The 14,864-nt window shown below is 39.6% G+C and overlaps 1 protein-coding gene across 1 annotated transcript in view; it reads right to left on the bottom strand.

Annotated features, from left to right (window-relative positions):
• Positions 1–14,864, bottom strand: part of LOC126092282 (vacuolar protein sorting-associated protein 16 homolog) — a 225,855-nt gene that overhangs the window by 127,296 nt on the left and 83,695 nt on the right. The window contains exon 5 of the mRNA XM_049907799.1: positions 1,751–1,926. Within this exon, the coding sequence (XP_049763756.1) occupies positions 1,751–1,926 (176 nt within the window). The remainder of the gene's footprint in view (positions 1–1,750; positions 1,927–14,864) is intronic.

The following is a 14,864-nucleotide window of genomic DNA, read 5'->3' as shown; positions in this document are numbered from 1 at the left end:
GCCGCTTCTTTATTACATCAAATTCTGCACAGAAATTAGACATCTTAGGTTTAAAAATCTAGTCACTTGCCGTGCTTCATTTCTGACTGCATCACTATTAGGCATAAGAATAATACGAAATACGCATATAAACATGACACGATACGTATATTCTTCCGCGTTTGCTGTTGCCTCACTCTAGTTCCGTAGTTTATTAGGCAGAAGGGTTTTAATGAGATAGCAGCAAACACGAAAGAATACATGGCAAAATGTTTATATTTGTATTATTCTTATGGTGAAGAGAATACTGTATGTGATTCAAATTTCATCAGGTTCCTATTAGCAACCATCTCTTCTCACAGATAGGAAAAAATTCACAACGTAGAGTTGGCCATATTGACAAACATCCCAAACAGTCTTGCCAGTCAGATTTTCGTAGTACACTGAAATTGTGCTACATTCGAAGATGTACAATACGGAATTTGTATTTACTTCGTTGGATAATGTATGAAAATGCAGTGGTCGAAACTCGCGGCGGAGAAAAAAAGCTCGTCTTCCATTTTTTTTTTTAATTTATTTACTGACGCAGAGGGTTTTGGCGCCAGTATTTATCTTTGTGCCTACAAAGCATGCCTGCGTATCGCTACATATATTCGACGGCAGAAGTTAGTTGTGGCAGCACGTACCAACAGTTTTCATAACTTCCACTTGTTTTGCACTCGATTCTAAGCCGCAGGCGGTTTTTTGGATTACGAAAACCGGAAAAAAAGTGCGGCTTAGATTCCAGTAAATACGGTACTTTTTGATCACACCTTCAATCCTGTACATTTAAGATTTGGTGGACAACATAAATAAAAAATATGTATATATTACTGGTAAAAACAAATGTGTCAATAGGCAAACAGGAAGTCTGCAATAGGTAGGCACCATAGTTCCTATTTTACAGAAATAAGTACGCAATATTCTATCTGTAAAAGTTTGCAGTAGGCAGATGCCCCAGTTTGTATATTAGAGATGTAAGTATGCAATATTCTTTCTGTAATATTGTTGCAAAAGAAATATATTCTGTAAAAAAGGGAAAGAAAACTGCTGTTTGTAATGTGATTTAATCTGTCTTTTGAAACACCTCATTGTAGGTCACTTAAGAAGCTTGAATATGATGATATTAAATCTCTCATGAAATTCGTGTCTCCTATATATCAGATTTATATAAAAACCACACAGTAGGAGCTAAAGGTACTTCGGTGTCTAACAATTGGGGGTGTAGATCGTGACTCAGACCTATGACCTGGTGTTAAAGAAAGATATTCATTTTCTTGTTTTCCTTCTTTATAAAGACTGCTTCACATGTACTCTTCGTGCAATAAAATTTATAAAAAGTAGCTACCATATGAAATAATTTACAACCATAACTTCCATATGAAATGACATTTGTCCGTTTACATGGGACTGATTGGAAATGTTACAATACATGATTAATAATCTCAAAAATAACTTATATTGACTTTTTGCAAACAAAAAGCTTCTTGAATTTTGTAATTCCTTGCCAAAAATTAATTATTTAATACTTATGTAAACAACAGACAAAACCTCTTTTAATCTTGAAACGAACTCAAGCAGAATTTGCTCTTATTTTACTGAGATAGTCATTTGTCACCTCAACAGAAACAGAGATAAATACATACTGTAAATTAAGAAATTAAAAAAATTAAGAATACTGACAGGTATTAATAAACTATCAACCACTAACTATGTATCTTTGGAGACATACCATACAAGTTGTCGGGGCTTACAAGGAAATTCTGTGTCAATTTCAATGTATTTGTCACGTAAGTCAGACGAACCAAGCCATAATTTTCCATCATCAGTAATAAGTGCAACATGACGGTTATTTTGTGACACTGCCATCTCCACCACTGAACTGTTACCATCAGTCATGTCAAGCATCTATAACAAAAGAGTCAATTAATTCACAGCTCATTAAGCATCCCTGTGGAAATTGAAACACTACCATTATTAAAGGATGTTTTTATATCCTTCCTAATGATAAAATAAAAGAAAATATTCAAACAGTAAGGGAGATGAAGCTATAATTGTGATGGGGGACTGTAAATTGATAGCAGGAACAGAAAAAGAAGTAAAAATAATAAATGAATAAAGACAGAGGGAAAGGAATGAATGACAAAACTACTGGTGCAATTCTGCACAGAGCATTCTTTAAGCACTAGGAGATGCTAGGAGGTATCATACTGATTATGTAATATAAGACAGACTGTGAAACTCGACATTAAACTGTAAGACATTTCCAAGGGCAGATATGGCCTCTTACCATAATTTATTGGTTATGAACTGCAGATAAAAAATTTTTAAAAAATGCTAAAAGGTAGGAAATTAAGGAGAAGAGACCTGGATAAATTGGAGTAATCTGAAAGTGTTGAGAGCTGCAGAAGGAACATTAGTCAACATCTGACTGAAATGGGGGAAAGGAACACAATAAAAGACGAATAGGTAGGTTTGAGAGATGAGACAGCGAAGGCAGTAGAGGATCAAACAGGTAAAAACACAGTCTAATGGAAATTTTAGATAACATAGGAGATAATGAATTTAACTGTTGAAAGGAGAAAAGATAAAAATGCAGCAGCCGAAGCAGGTGAAAGAGAATAAACATCTCAAAAAAAAAAGAGATCAACAGAAAATGCAAAATTACCAAGCAGGAATGGTTAGAGAACAAATGCAAGGCTATAGAAGCATGCATGACTAGGAGAAAGATAGATACTGTCTATAGCAAAATTAAAGAAAAAATAACCAGTTGTATGAATATCAAGAGCTCAGATGGGAAAGCAGTACTAAGCAAATAAGGTAAATCAAAAAAGTGTAAGGAATACACAGAATCACTGTAAATGGGAATACTGTAGACAGGGAAGAGGGGAAAAATGAAGGTAAGATGGGGGCAATTATACTACGAGATGCAGCGAAAGACCTAAGTCGAAACATGGCCCCAGAGTAGATGAGATTACCTCAGCATTACTGAGATCTTTGGTAGACAGCAAAACTACTCCACCTGGTGTGCAAGATACACGAGAAAGGTGAAATACCCTCAGACTTCAAGAAGAATGTAGTACTTCATACTCTACAGAAGGCTAGTGCGGATGCTGATAGGAGCAACTACTATTGAACCACCTGTTTAAGTCATGGTTGCAGAATATTGACATGAATTATTTACAGAAGAATGGAAAAACTGGTACAAGTCAATCTCAGGGAAGATCAGCTTGGGTTCCGGAGGAATGTACGAAGACACGAGGTAACTCTGACCCAACACTAATCTGAGTAAGATAGGTTTAAAAAAGGCAAATCTATATTTATAGCAGTTGTAAATTTAGAGAACGTTTTTGAAAGTCTGAAGGTAGCACGGATAAAATGCAGACAGCTATAAGTTACCTATAACTTGTACACAAACCAGACTGCAGTTGTAAGAGTCAAAGGAGATAAAATGGAAGAGGTGGTTGAGGAGGGAGTGAGACAGGGTTGCAGCCTCTCTCTGAGAGGTCTGTGCTCTGAGAGAGCTGTCATGAAAGCCAAGGAGAAATTTGGAAAGGGAATTAAAGATAAGAGAGAACAAACAAAAACTTTGAGATCTGTCGATGAAATTTTAATTCCATTTGAGATAGTACAGTGCTTAGAAGAGCAGTTGTACAAAATGGAAAGCATCTTGGAAGAAGACTACACGATGAACATCAAAAAAGTAAAGCAAGTGTAATGGAATGTAGCTGAATTAAATTAGAGGATGCTGACAGAATTATGTACTTTAAGAAATAAGACACTAAAAGATAGCAGATGACATTTGCTATTTGGGCAGCAAAAGAACTGACAATGGCCAAAGTAGAATGCATATGAAATGTACACTGCCTATAGCAAGAAAAGCATTTCTTAAAAACAGGAACATGTTTAGATGAATTTAAATGTTAGGAACTCCATTTAAAATATATTTTTCTGGAGTTTAGCCTTGTACAGGAGTGAAACATGGATGATAAGCAGTTCAGACAAGAAGAGGATAAAAGCTTTTGAAATGTGATGCTGTAGAAGAATGCTGAAGATTGGATGGGTTGGTTGGATAGCTAATGAGGTGGTGCTAAATCCTATTGGAGAAAAATGACATTTCTGGCAAAATTAGGCTTAAAGAAAGAATCAGTTGATAGGACACATGCTCAAGGAACCAACAATTTTATAATGGAGGGCAGTGTGGGAGGTAACAATTGTGGAGGGAGACCTAGGCATGAACACAATAAGCAGCTTGAGGTGGATATAGGTTGCTTGATGAAGAAGGTTGTACAGAATTAACCAGTGTGTAGTGCCGCATTAAACCAGTCTTCAAACTGAAAACAACAATGACAACAGTATAATAGCTGAAAAGTCTGAATGGAACATAACATTATGAGGAAAGACAACCACTTATCACATACAAGAAGTTGTACTGAGCAATGGAGAGGCACATAAATAAGATGACAAAATATAAACTGAAGCTAAATTGTTTCTTATCATTTCTTAAAACTTGGTATGAAACCAAGGACAGAAGTCCATAAAGAAGAGACTAACATAAAGGTTAAACTAAAAACTGAACAATCACTCACACGGAAAAGTATTATCTGAGAGATTTAGATTGGAGCCTAGAAAATATTTTAATGCACATGCAAAAGTCGTTTCGTTATCAGCTAATATAGAGGGTAGCTCCTCAGGTATAAAGAAGCCTTCTGATGAGAATATAGACAGTGTTGCCATACTCATTGAGTGTCTATGAGGTTGTGTGTGTGTGATTGTGTGTCTTGTGCTAGAAAAAGAGCTATTGCTCAAAAGTTAGAGTGAATGCTGTTTTCAGTAACATGTTTCTGTGCTCCACATGCCGAACCGCTATAAGAGAGTGGTTGTCTTTCCCTTATTTGATGTAAATATAGTTTTTTTTAATGTAGCTAATGTGATCCAACATGTGGATAAATTAACCAAAAAGCTCAGTTCTGTCCACTTTGCACTTCGAAAAATCTCTCATCATGTTGACCTGCAGATTGCTAGCATACTCTCCATATTTTCACACAATAGTCTCCCTATGGCATAATCTTTTGGGGCAATGCTGCCAAGGAGTAAAAATATCAGTGGAAAAATGTTCCTATTTGAGCACAAAAAAGGCGAATATCCTCCTGTTTACTGAAAGACCAACTGAAAAGTGGGATATCAGCTGCCTCATGCTGCCTACATCATGCATCTTTAAAATTTTTCCAAAAAATTTTGACATGCGAACATATTAGCACTTTTTAATATGCAACTCACCCCTCACTCCCATAAGCTCCCGTAACTGTAACTCACCACACCCAATAGTCGATCACTGTAAGTCGATCAGACCCATCCACTTCCACTTGCCCATTCTCTCACTCAACCATTCAGGCCAACTCACTGTCATTATCTCTTCATGTGTCTCTAACTGTCACTGTCACCCATGTCATAGCCACAGTTTCCTTTGTTCTATCCCATCAATACTGTCTCCTCTCACTGTCACTGTCTCCCACTTCCAATTCATTCATTCATTCATTCCCATGCTACTGTCTCTTTCCATTGTCACTATCTCTCTTTTCCTCACAGTCACTGTCAACTTTCTCTCATTATTGCTGACTCTCACTTATTTCTACGTTTCTTTGAATCATTAGTCTTCTGACTGGTTTGATGTGGCCCACCACAAATTCCTCTCCTGTGCCAACCTTTTCATCTCAGAGGAGCACTTGCAGCCTACGTCCTCAATTATTTGCTGAATGTATTCCAATCTCTGTCTTCCTCTACAGTTTTTGCCTTCTACAGTTCCCTCTAGTACCATGGAAGTCATTCCCTGATGTCTTAACAGATGTCCTATCATTCTGTGCCTTCTCCTTGGCAGTGTTTTCCACATATTCCTTTCCTCTGTGATTCTGCACGAAACCACCTCACCTCATCAGACCACCTAATTCTCAATGTTCGTCTGTAGCACCACATCTCAAATCCTTCGATTCTCTTCTGTTCCGGATTTCCCACAGACCATGTTTCACAACCATACAATGCTGTTCTCCAAACGTACATTCTCAGAAATTTCTTCCTCAAAGTAAGGCCAATGTTCGGTACCAGTAGGCTTCTCTTGGCCAGGAATACCCTTTATGCCAGTGCTAGTCTACTTTTGACGTCATCCTTGCTCCATCTGTCATTGGCTATTTTGCTGCCTTGGTAGCAGAATTCCTTAACTTAATCTACTTAGTGACCATCAATCCTAATATTAATTTTCTTGCTGTTCTCATTTCTGCTACTTCTCATTACTTTCGTTGTTCTTCAATTTACTCTCAGTCCATATTCTGTACTCATTAGACTGTTCATTCCACTCAGCACATCATGTAAATCTTCTTCACTTTCGCTCAGGATAGCAATGTGATCAATGAATCATTTCATTAATATCCTTTCACCTTGTATTTTAATTCCACTTCTGAACCTTTCTTTGATTTCCATCATTGCTTCTTCAATGTACAGATTGAAAAGTAGGGGCAAAACACTACATCCCTGTCTTACAGCCTTTCGAACCCGAGCATTTCGTTCTCGGTTGTCCACTCTTATTATTCCCTCCTTGCTCTTGTACATACTGTATATTATTCCTCTCTCCCTGAGGATAGATTACCCCTATTTTCCACACAATTTTGAACATCTTGCACCATTTTACACTGTTGAATGCTTTTTACAGATCTAGTGTCTACTTCTCTTTATTCCTCTCCTAATGGCATAGTCTCCTTCATTCTTATCCTAGCACAGTTCCATCACTACTGTCAACTATGTTACACTACCACTATGTCCCACTCTTTCTCCTGCACTGCCCTGGTTTCCTTCACTCTTTCTTTATCACAACCCCCCTCTATTATCTCACAGTATATATTACCGCAACCTCTTTCCCACTGACACTCTCTCCTTCTCCCTCAGAATAACAAAGTGCAAATGTTCGCATGTTAAAATGTTTGGGAAAATTTTTTAAATTTCTGAAGAAGGTGGAATGAGGTAGCTCGCACCCCACTTTTCAGTCAAAGTCTTTTATTTCCCTCTTTGTGCTCTGATAGCAGCATTTTTCTGCTGGTTCCCTTCTTTTCCCTACTACAGTAGGGCGTTTCACTCGTACATGAAAAGAACTTAATGGATCAGTAAAATTTTGATAGTTTACTTATGTGAAACTGAAGTAATATAGAACTATATAATTTTACATTTCAGACCAGATTTTATGCGCACAAAAATATTGTTTAAGTGCTTCAGTACAACAACAACACAGGATTCCCAGAACCCTTCTGCAGATTATGGAGACACTTTGCAGTATATTTCTCCATGCTAAATCACTTTATAAACTACATTTTCTCCTCATGCCAGATTTTATGTGCATATTTTACATGTACAAATAGGTTAACTTTCAAACTCCGTAACTCGGAAACGGACAGAGATTTCACGAAAATTTTCAAGGTTGTTCGGGATCGGGATCTAAGGAATACATCATAAAAATTACAGCCATTCACTGAACATAGTGATCTTGGACCCCACAGCTCAGTTTTGGTACCCAAACACTATGTTTTTTCAGGAATAGCACTTGAACTAAATGGTGGCCCTGTAAGTCCCTTAAGGCACACCACTGACCACATCTAAAACAAAAAGAACCAAATTATTTTCGCCATTTACCTAATCTACAGAAAGTGTGCAATACTAAAACTTTGGCCCTGTATTGTAGGATAGTTAAAGTAAGACGATCCTTCTGTTGGGTATACAAATGGTCCCTAACTTAAGGGCTATCCGAAACACTTGACCCTACCTTTCTATCACCAACTGAATCTAGTGTATGAAGCACAGAAAATCTCATTTTTATTCATAGCCTTACCGAATATTGGTAGTACATGCTCTCACATGAGCAGCAATACTGAAGAGACTTAGCATTTGACTCACCATGAGCGATAGGCACCTGTGCATATCAAAGATTGACCCCCATTTGGACCTCTGGCCAGGGACTACTCAGGAGGACATCGTTAACAGGAGAAATAAAACGCGTTCTATGGATTGGAGTGTGGAATGTCAGGTCTCTTAATTAGGCAGGTAGGTTAGAAAATTTAAAAAGGGAAATGGATAGGTTAAAGTTAGATATAGTGGGAATTAGTGACGTTCGGTGGCAGGAGGAACAAGACTTCTGGTCAGGTGAATACAGGGTTATAAACACAAAATCAAATAGGGGTAATGCAGGAGTAGGTTTAATAATTAATAAAAAAATAGGAATGCAAGTCAGCTATTACAAACAGCTTAGAAAATGCATTATTGTAGCCAAGATAGGCACAAAGCCCATGCCTAGCACAGTAGTACAAGTTTACATGCCAATAGCTCTGCAGATGATGATGATATTGAAGAGATGTATGATGAGATAAAAGAAATTATTCCGGTAGTGAAGGGAGACAAAAATTTAATAGTCACGGGTGACTGGAATTCGAGAGTAGAAAAAGGGAGAGAAGGAAACATAGTGGGTGAATATGAATTGGGAGAGAGAAATGAAAGAGGAAGCTTTCTGGTAGAATTTTGCACAGAGCATAACTTAATCATAGCTAACACTTGGTTCAAGAATCATAAAAGAAGGTTGTATACATGGAAGAATCCTGGAGATACTAGAAGGTATCAGATAGATTATATAATGGTAAGACAGAGATTTAGGAACCAGGTTTTAAATTGTAAGACATTTTCAGGGGCAGATGTGGACTCTGACCACAATCTATTGGTTATGAACTGTAGATTAAAACTGAAGAAACTGCAAAAAGGTGGGAACTTAAGGAGATGGGACGTGGATAAACTGACTAAACCAGAGGTTGTGCAGAGTTTCAGGGAGAGCATAAGGGAACAATTGACAGAAATGGGGGAAAGAAATACAGTAGAAGAAGAATGGGTAGCTCTGAGGGATGAAGTAGTGAAGCCAGCAGAGGATCAAGTAGGTAAAAAGACGAGGGCTAGTAGAAATCCTTGGGTAACAGAAGAAATATTGAATTTAATTGATGAAAGGAGAAAATATAAAAATGCAGTAAATGAGCCAGGCAAAAAGGAATACAAACATCTCAGAAATGAGATTGACTGGAAGTGCAAAATGGCTAAGCAGGGATGACTAGAGGCATATATCAATAGGGGTAAGATAGATACTGCCTACAGGAAAATTAAAAAGACCTTTGGAGAACAGAGAACCACTTATATGAATATCAAATGCTCAGATGGAAAACAGGTTCTAAGCAAAGGAGAGAAAGCAGAAAGGTGGAGACTTATGACCACAGCAGTTGAGTCCCATAGTGCTCAGAGCCATTTGAACCAGAAAGGTGGAAGGAGTATATAGAGTGTCTATACAAGGGCGATGTACTTGAGGCCAATATTATGGAAACGGAAGGAGACTTTGATGAAGGTGAAATGTGAGATATGATACTGTATGAAGAATCCAACAGAGCACTGAAAGATGTTAAGTTGAAGCAAGGCCCGGGGAGTAGACAAAATTCCATTACAACTACTGATAGTCTTGGGAGAGCCAGCTCTGACAAAACTCTACCATCTGGTAACCAAGATGTATGAGGCAGGCAAAATACCCTCACACTTCATGAAGAATTTGATAATTCCAATCCCAAAGAAAGCAGCTTTTGACAGGTGTGAAAATTACTGAACTATCAGTTTAATAAGTCACGGCTGCAAAATACTGACACAAATTCTTTACAGACAAATGGAAAAACTGGTAGAAGCTGACCTGGGAGAAGATCAGTTCATATTCTGTAGGAATGTTGGAACACGTGAGGCAATACTGACCCTATGACTTATCTTAGAAGATAGATTAAGGAAATGTAAACCTACATTTCTAGCATTTGTAGACTTAGAGAAAGCTTTTGACAATGTTGACTGGAATACTCTCTTTCAAATTCTGAAGGTGGCAGGGGTCAAATACAGGGAGCAAAAGGCTATTTACTGTTTGTACAGAAACCAGATGGCAGTTATAAGAGTCGAGGGGCATGAAAGGGAAGCAGTGGTTGGGAAGGGAGTGAGACAGGGTTGTAGACTATCCCAAATGTTATTCAATCTGTATACTGAGCAAGCAGTAAGAGAAACAAAAGAAAAATTTGGAGTAGGAATTAAAATCCATGGAGAAGAAATAAAAACTTTGCATCCAGAATGAGATTTTCACTCTGCAGCAGAGTGTGCACTGATATGAAACACCCTGGCAGATTAAAACTGTGTGCTGGACCGAGACCCGAACCTGGGACCTTTGCCTTTCGCGGGCAAGTGCTCTATCAACTGAGCTACCCAAGCACGACTCATGCCCCGTCCTCACAGCTTTATTTCTGCCAGTACCTCGTCTCCTACCTTCCAAACTTTCCAGAAGCTCTCGTGCGAAGTTTCGCAGGAGAGCTTCTGTAAAGTTTGAAAGGTAGGAGACCTGCAACTACCCTCCCGACCTGGTACAGAAGCAAATAACCAGAGCCACTTCCTCATCTCCTCAAACCCAGAACCTCCCACAGAAGAACCCCAAAAGTGCCCCACTTGTGACAGGATACTTTCCGGGACTGGATCAGACTCTGAATGTGGCTCTTCAGTGGGGATACGACTTCCTCAAATCCTGCCCTGAAATGAGATCCATCCTTCATGAAATCCTCCCCACTCCACCAAGAGTGTGTTTCCACCGTCCACCTAACCTTCGTAACCTCTTAGTTCATCCCTATGAAATCCCCAAACCACCTTCCCTACCCTCTGGCTCCTACCCTTGTAACCGCCCCCGATGTAAAACCTGTCCCATGCACCCTCCCACCACCACCTACTCCAGTCCTGTAACCCAGAAGGTGTACACGATCAAAGGCAGAGCCACGTGTGAAAGCATCCACGTGATTTACCAACTGACCTGCCTACACTGTGAAGCTTTCTATGTGGGAATGACCAGCAACAAACTGACCATTTGCATGAATGGACACAGGCAGACAGTGTTTGTTGGCAATGAGGATCACCCTGTGGCTAAACATGCCTTGGTGCACGGCCAGCACATCTTGGCACAGTGTTACACCGTCCGGGTTATCTGGATACTTCCCACTAACACCAACCTGTCAGAACTGCGGAGATGGGAACTTGCCCTTCAGTATATCCTCTCTTCTTGTTATCCGCCAGGCCTCAACCTCCGCTAATTTCAAGTTGCCGCCACTCATACCTCACCTGTCTTTCAACAACATCTTTGCCTCTTTACTTCCGCCTCGACTGAAATCTCTGCCCAAACTCTTTGCCTTTACAAATGTCTGCTTGTGTCTGTGTATGTGCGGATGGATATGTGTGTGTGTGTGTGTGTGTGTGCGCGAGTGTATACCTGTCCTTTTTTCCCCCTAAGGTAAGTCTTTCCGCTCCCGGGATTGGAATGACTCCTTACCCTCTCCCTTAAAACCCACATCCTTTCGTCTTTCCCTCTCCTTCCCTCTTTCCTGATGAAGCAACTGTTTGTTGCGAAAGCTTGAATTTTGTGTGTATGTTTGTGTGTCTATCGACCTGCCAGCGCTTTTGTTTGGTAAGTCTCACCAACTTTCTTTATATATATATATATATATAATAGAGGGAAACATTCCACGTGGGAAAAAATATATCTAAATACAAAGATGATGTGATTTACCAAACGAAAGTGCTGACAGGTCGATAGACACACAAACAAACATAAACATACACACAAAAGGGTTTTAAGGGAAAGGGTAAGGAGTCATTCCAATCCCGGGAGCGGAAAGACTTACCTTAGGGGGAAAAAAGGACAGGTATAAACTCGCACACACACACATATCCATCCGCACATACACAGACATAAGCAGACTTGTTTCCCTCCATTATATATATAAAAATGGAAAGCTACATCCTGACTGAGGGTAGCAGTATCGCAAGTAAAAATCCGTGCTATGCTCTGGAAAATGTCTCCTTTGCTGATCCAAACAACACAGTTCCTTGTTATAGTATTAATAGGACATGTTGCACTCTTGCTTGAAATCCTGTTGACAGTCTCTTCGACAACCATAGGCTTGGTGGAACAATTTAAAAACTCTGGGAATTCTCCTCACTGTCTCACTAGCTCTTGTATATAGGAGTGTAGTACCTGTTTTGCTCTCCTCTCCAGCTGGTCTCCTTTAGAGTGAGTGTTACTCCTTTCAGATGCCATACATATCCAATAGCGGGTGTTTTCCCACAAAAGATTGGAAATCGTTTTCTTCACATGAGGAACTACGAATATAAAAAGTGACTTCAGCAGAGGCCCACACATCAAAGCAAGTCCGGTGGCGCAGCACTTGCTCAACAGACTGCCTGCAAGAATGCTTTCATGGTGGAGCTGTCATTCCCATTGGCACATAGTGCATCATGAGGGGGAGACTACTACTGCTTCTTCATACAGTTTGCAATTATCCTCACCGACCAGACAGTAGATTATGCTATTCAAGACACAATATTTTACCATTGCAAATAATATTAGTCAAGATGGCTTGTCCAAACCTTTGGTAATACAGGATCAGTCCCCAGCAAAGGAATAGCAAGTTTGTCAAATCTGAAATTAGCCACTAGAAGCTGAGCTCCGTGAGGTCGCCACTCTTTAGCAACACCCAAAAGGTAACTACAGCTAATGGAATTTTATGGCTGCAGCAAATTTTATCTCCTTCACTCACTCACACACACACACACACACACACACACACACACACACACTCTGCACAGTCCTTATGATCACAGTTAAAAATAGTTCACTTTTTGACCAAGATCTTCAGCTTATTGCCTGTGCCTGCAGCCCATCTATCTACATCAAGGACACTTTTATTACCTATGACCTATTCCTGTTCTGGTAGTTACCATGAATCTGCTGTTCATTACATCTTTAGTCAACAAAAAGAAGGGGGGAGGAGGGGGGGTTGGAGGGAGTGGGAGCGTTGCCAAAGACAAAGAAAGAATGATCTGTGTAAAGTTATGGCTTTCTGACCTTAAGGATTTTGTGTGTGCAATATCATATTGCCAAATTTTCATCATATTCTTTCATGGGACAGCAATGAACAACTGAGCATTACATACAGATAGTGCAACAATTTGTAAACACTGACTATGACGACCAAACTGCTATAAAATGACAATGCTACAGCTCATACAGTCAACAACACCATGACTCTTTCAATCAATGTTTCCATGGACAATTGATTAAGAAGGGACTGTGGTCTTCTCAGTCTTCTTATTTAACCCCACCTGATTATTTTCTCGTGGGGATAAATTAAGGATGCTACTTGCAAAACTCACCCATACACTATTATTGAACTGCAGAAAGAAATTCAAGATGTGTAGTTGCATTTCCTCAGAAATGTTCATAGGTTACAAACTGTGTTTAAGAATATGTAAACATCATATCCTATTATGAGAATTACACAATGGTGGACACTTTCTGCTACTTTTATAAATTAGCTATCTTCCTCTACGTGTGCAATGCCTTTTTAACACACTGTAAAAATTATTACAATTTGCAACAATGACAAAAATAGAGTTCCACGGTGAATCTTTCACTTTATAGAAAAGAGGGTGCTGTTATCAGACTTCTTTGAGATTAAAATTTCTGCCATAATGAAGTAAGCTAGCTGACGACAATGTACTTACCAATTTAGATATTCAGGTGCAATTCATGATCTGCTCTCACAGCTTCAATTCTGCTCGTACCTTTCCCATACTCTCCAAACTAAAGAAGCTCTCTCACATTTTTTCTTCGTCTAGCAGTTCTGATAGAAAGGATATCACAGAGAAATGGGTAAGCCTCAACCTAGGGTTTGTTTCCAGAATGAATTTCTACTGTGATTGGAGGTTGCGTGTAATCACTGGCTAGTTCAAACAGGAAGAGCATTTTCCAAGAAAGGCAAGGTTCTGGTTCTAGGTCAGCACAGCATGGAAGTTTCAAAAACAGAGTTACTGAAAACATAATCTGCAGGCTTTTTGCATGTTATTTAATAGCCTCACTGCAAACTGATATGGAAAATGCATCATCGATCTCTCTAACTGCTACAATATGTGCCACTCAGGTGTCACCAGCTCTCACGAAGCAGTTCCATAGACCACCATGTCTGTTGTTGTCTCCCGAGTCCCAGAAGCACCCAGCAACCACTATTCAACAACTACAGACTGGCTCTTTCAATATCCCAACCAAGAAAAGTGTGCTCACCTCAGGGAGCACATTGGCTAGCATCTTCTCTGCCTTCCATCTTCAAGGAATGGTTCAAAGCAAATAACAGTCAACCAGCTGCAACTGCAAGCCCATCCATACCACATAGTGCCAATAGCACTGTTAAATTACATGCCAGGTGTCCTATTCCACATCAGCACGGCTCATTTCGTTCTATGGGCTGGTAGCAGGAGGAAGGAATTTTCTAGCACTGCAGGACATTGGCAAGTAACTACTACAGTGTTCTGCAAGCCACCAAGCATGATGTGTGTGGCTGCAAATTGTGTGAGTTAGTCACCTGGATTGAGGGAAGGCCAGCCAAAGCCTACTGCAAGGCACTTTGGTGTATAAGTGTCGCAACACCTTACAGCAATACTAGTGTACCCTTTATAATAAACTGTGTTATCCTCTGACTGTGTTTGTGTTGCTCTTTGGTCTTTGCACCCATTGTCACTAGGCTCATGTTTGGACTTGGGCTGTGACAGGTTTCCTTACCATGAAATGCCCCCCTTGGCCTACAATAAATTTACTGCATCATATTTATGATGCCACATTTATTTCACAACCATACAGACAACCAAACAGTCTTTCATTTTGCCTCAGTAACACCCACTGCATATGACAGATGCCTCAGGCTCATGGGACGGGGTAG

This window comes from Schistocerca cancellata, chromosome 7 (genome assembly GCF_023864275.1).
Source record: "Schistocerca cancellata isolate TAMUIC-IGC-003103 chromosome 7, iqSchCanc2.1, whole genome shotgun sequence".
Classification (NCBI taxonomy): domain Eukaryota; kingdom Metazoa; phylum Arthropoda; class Insecta; order Orthoptera; family Acrididae; genus Schistocerca; species Schistocerca cancellata.
Note: the sequence above shows the minus strand (reverse complement) of the source record. Positions and strands in the feature narration are given on the sequence as shown.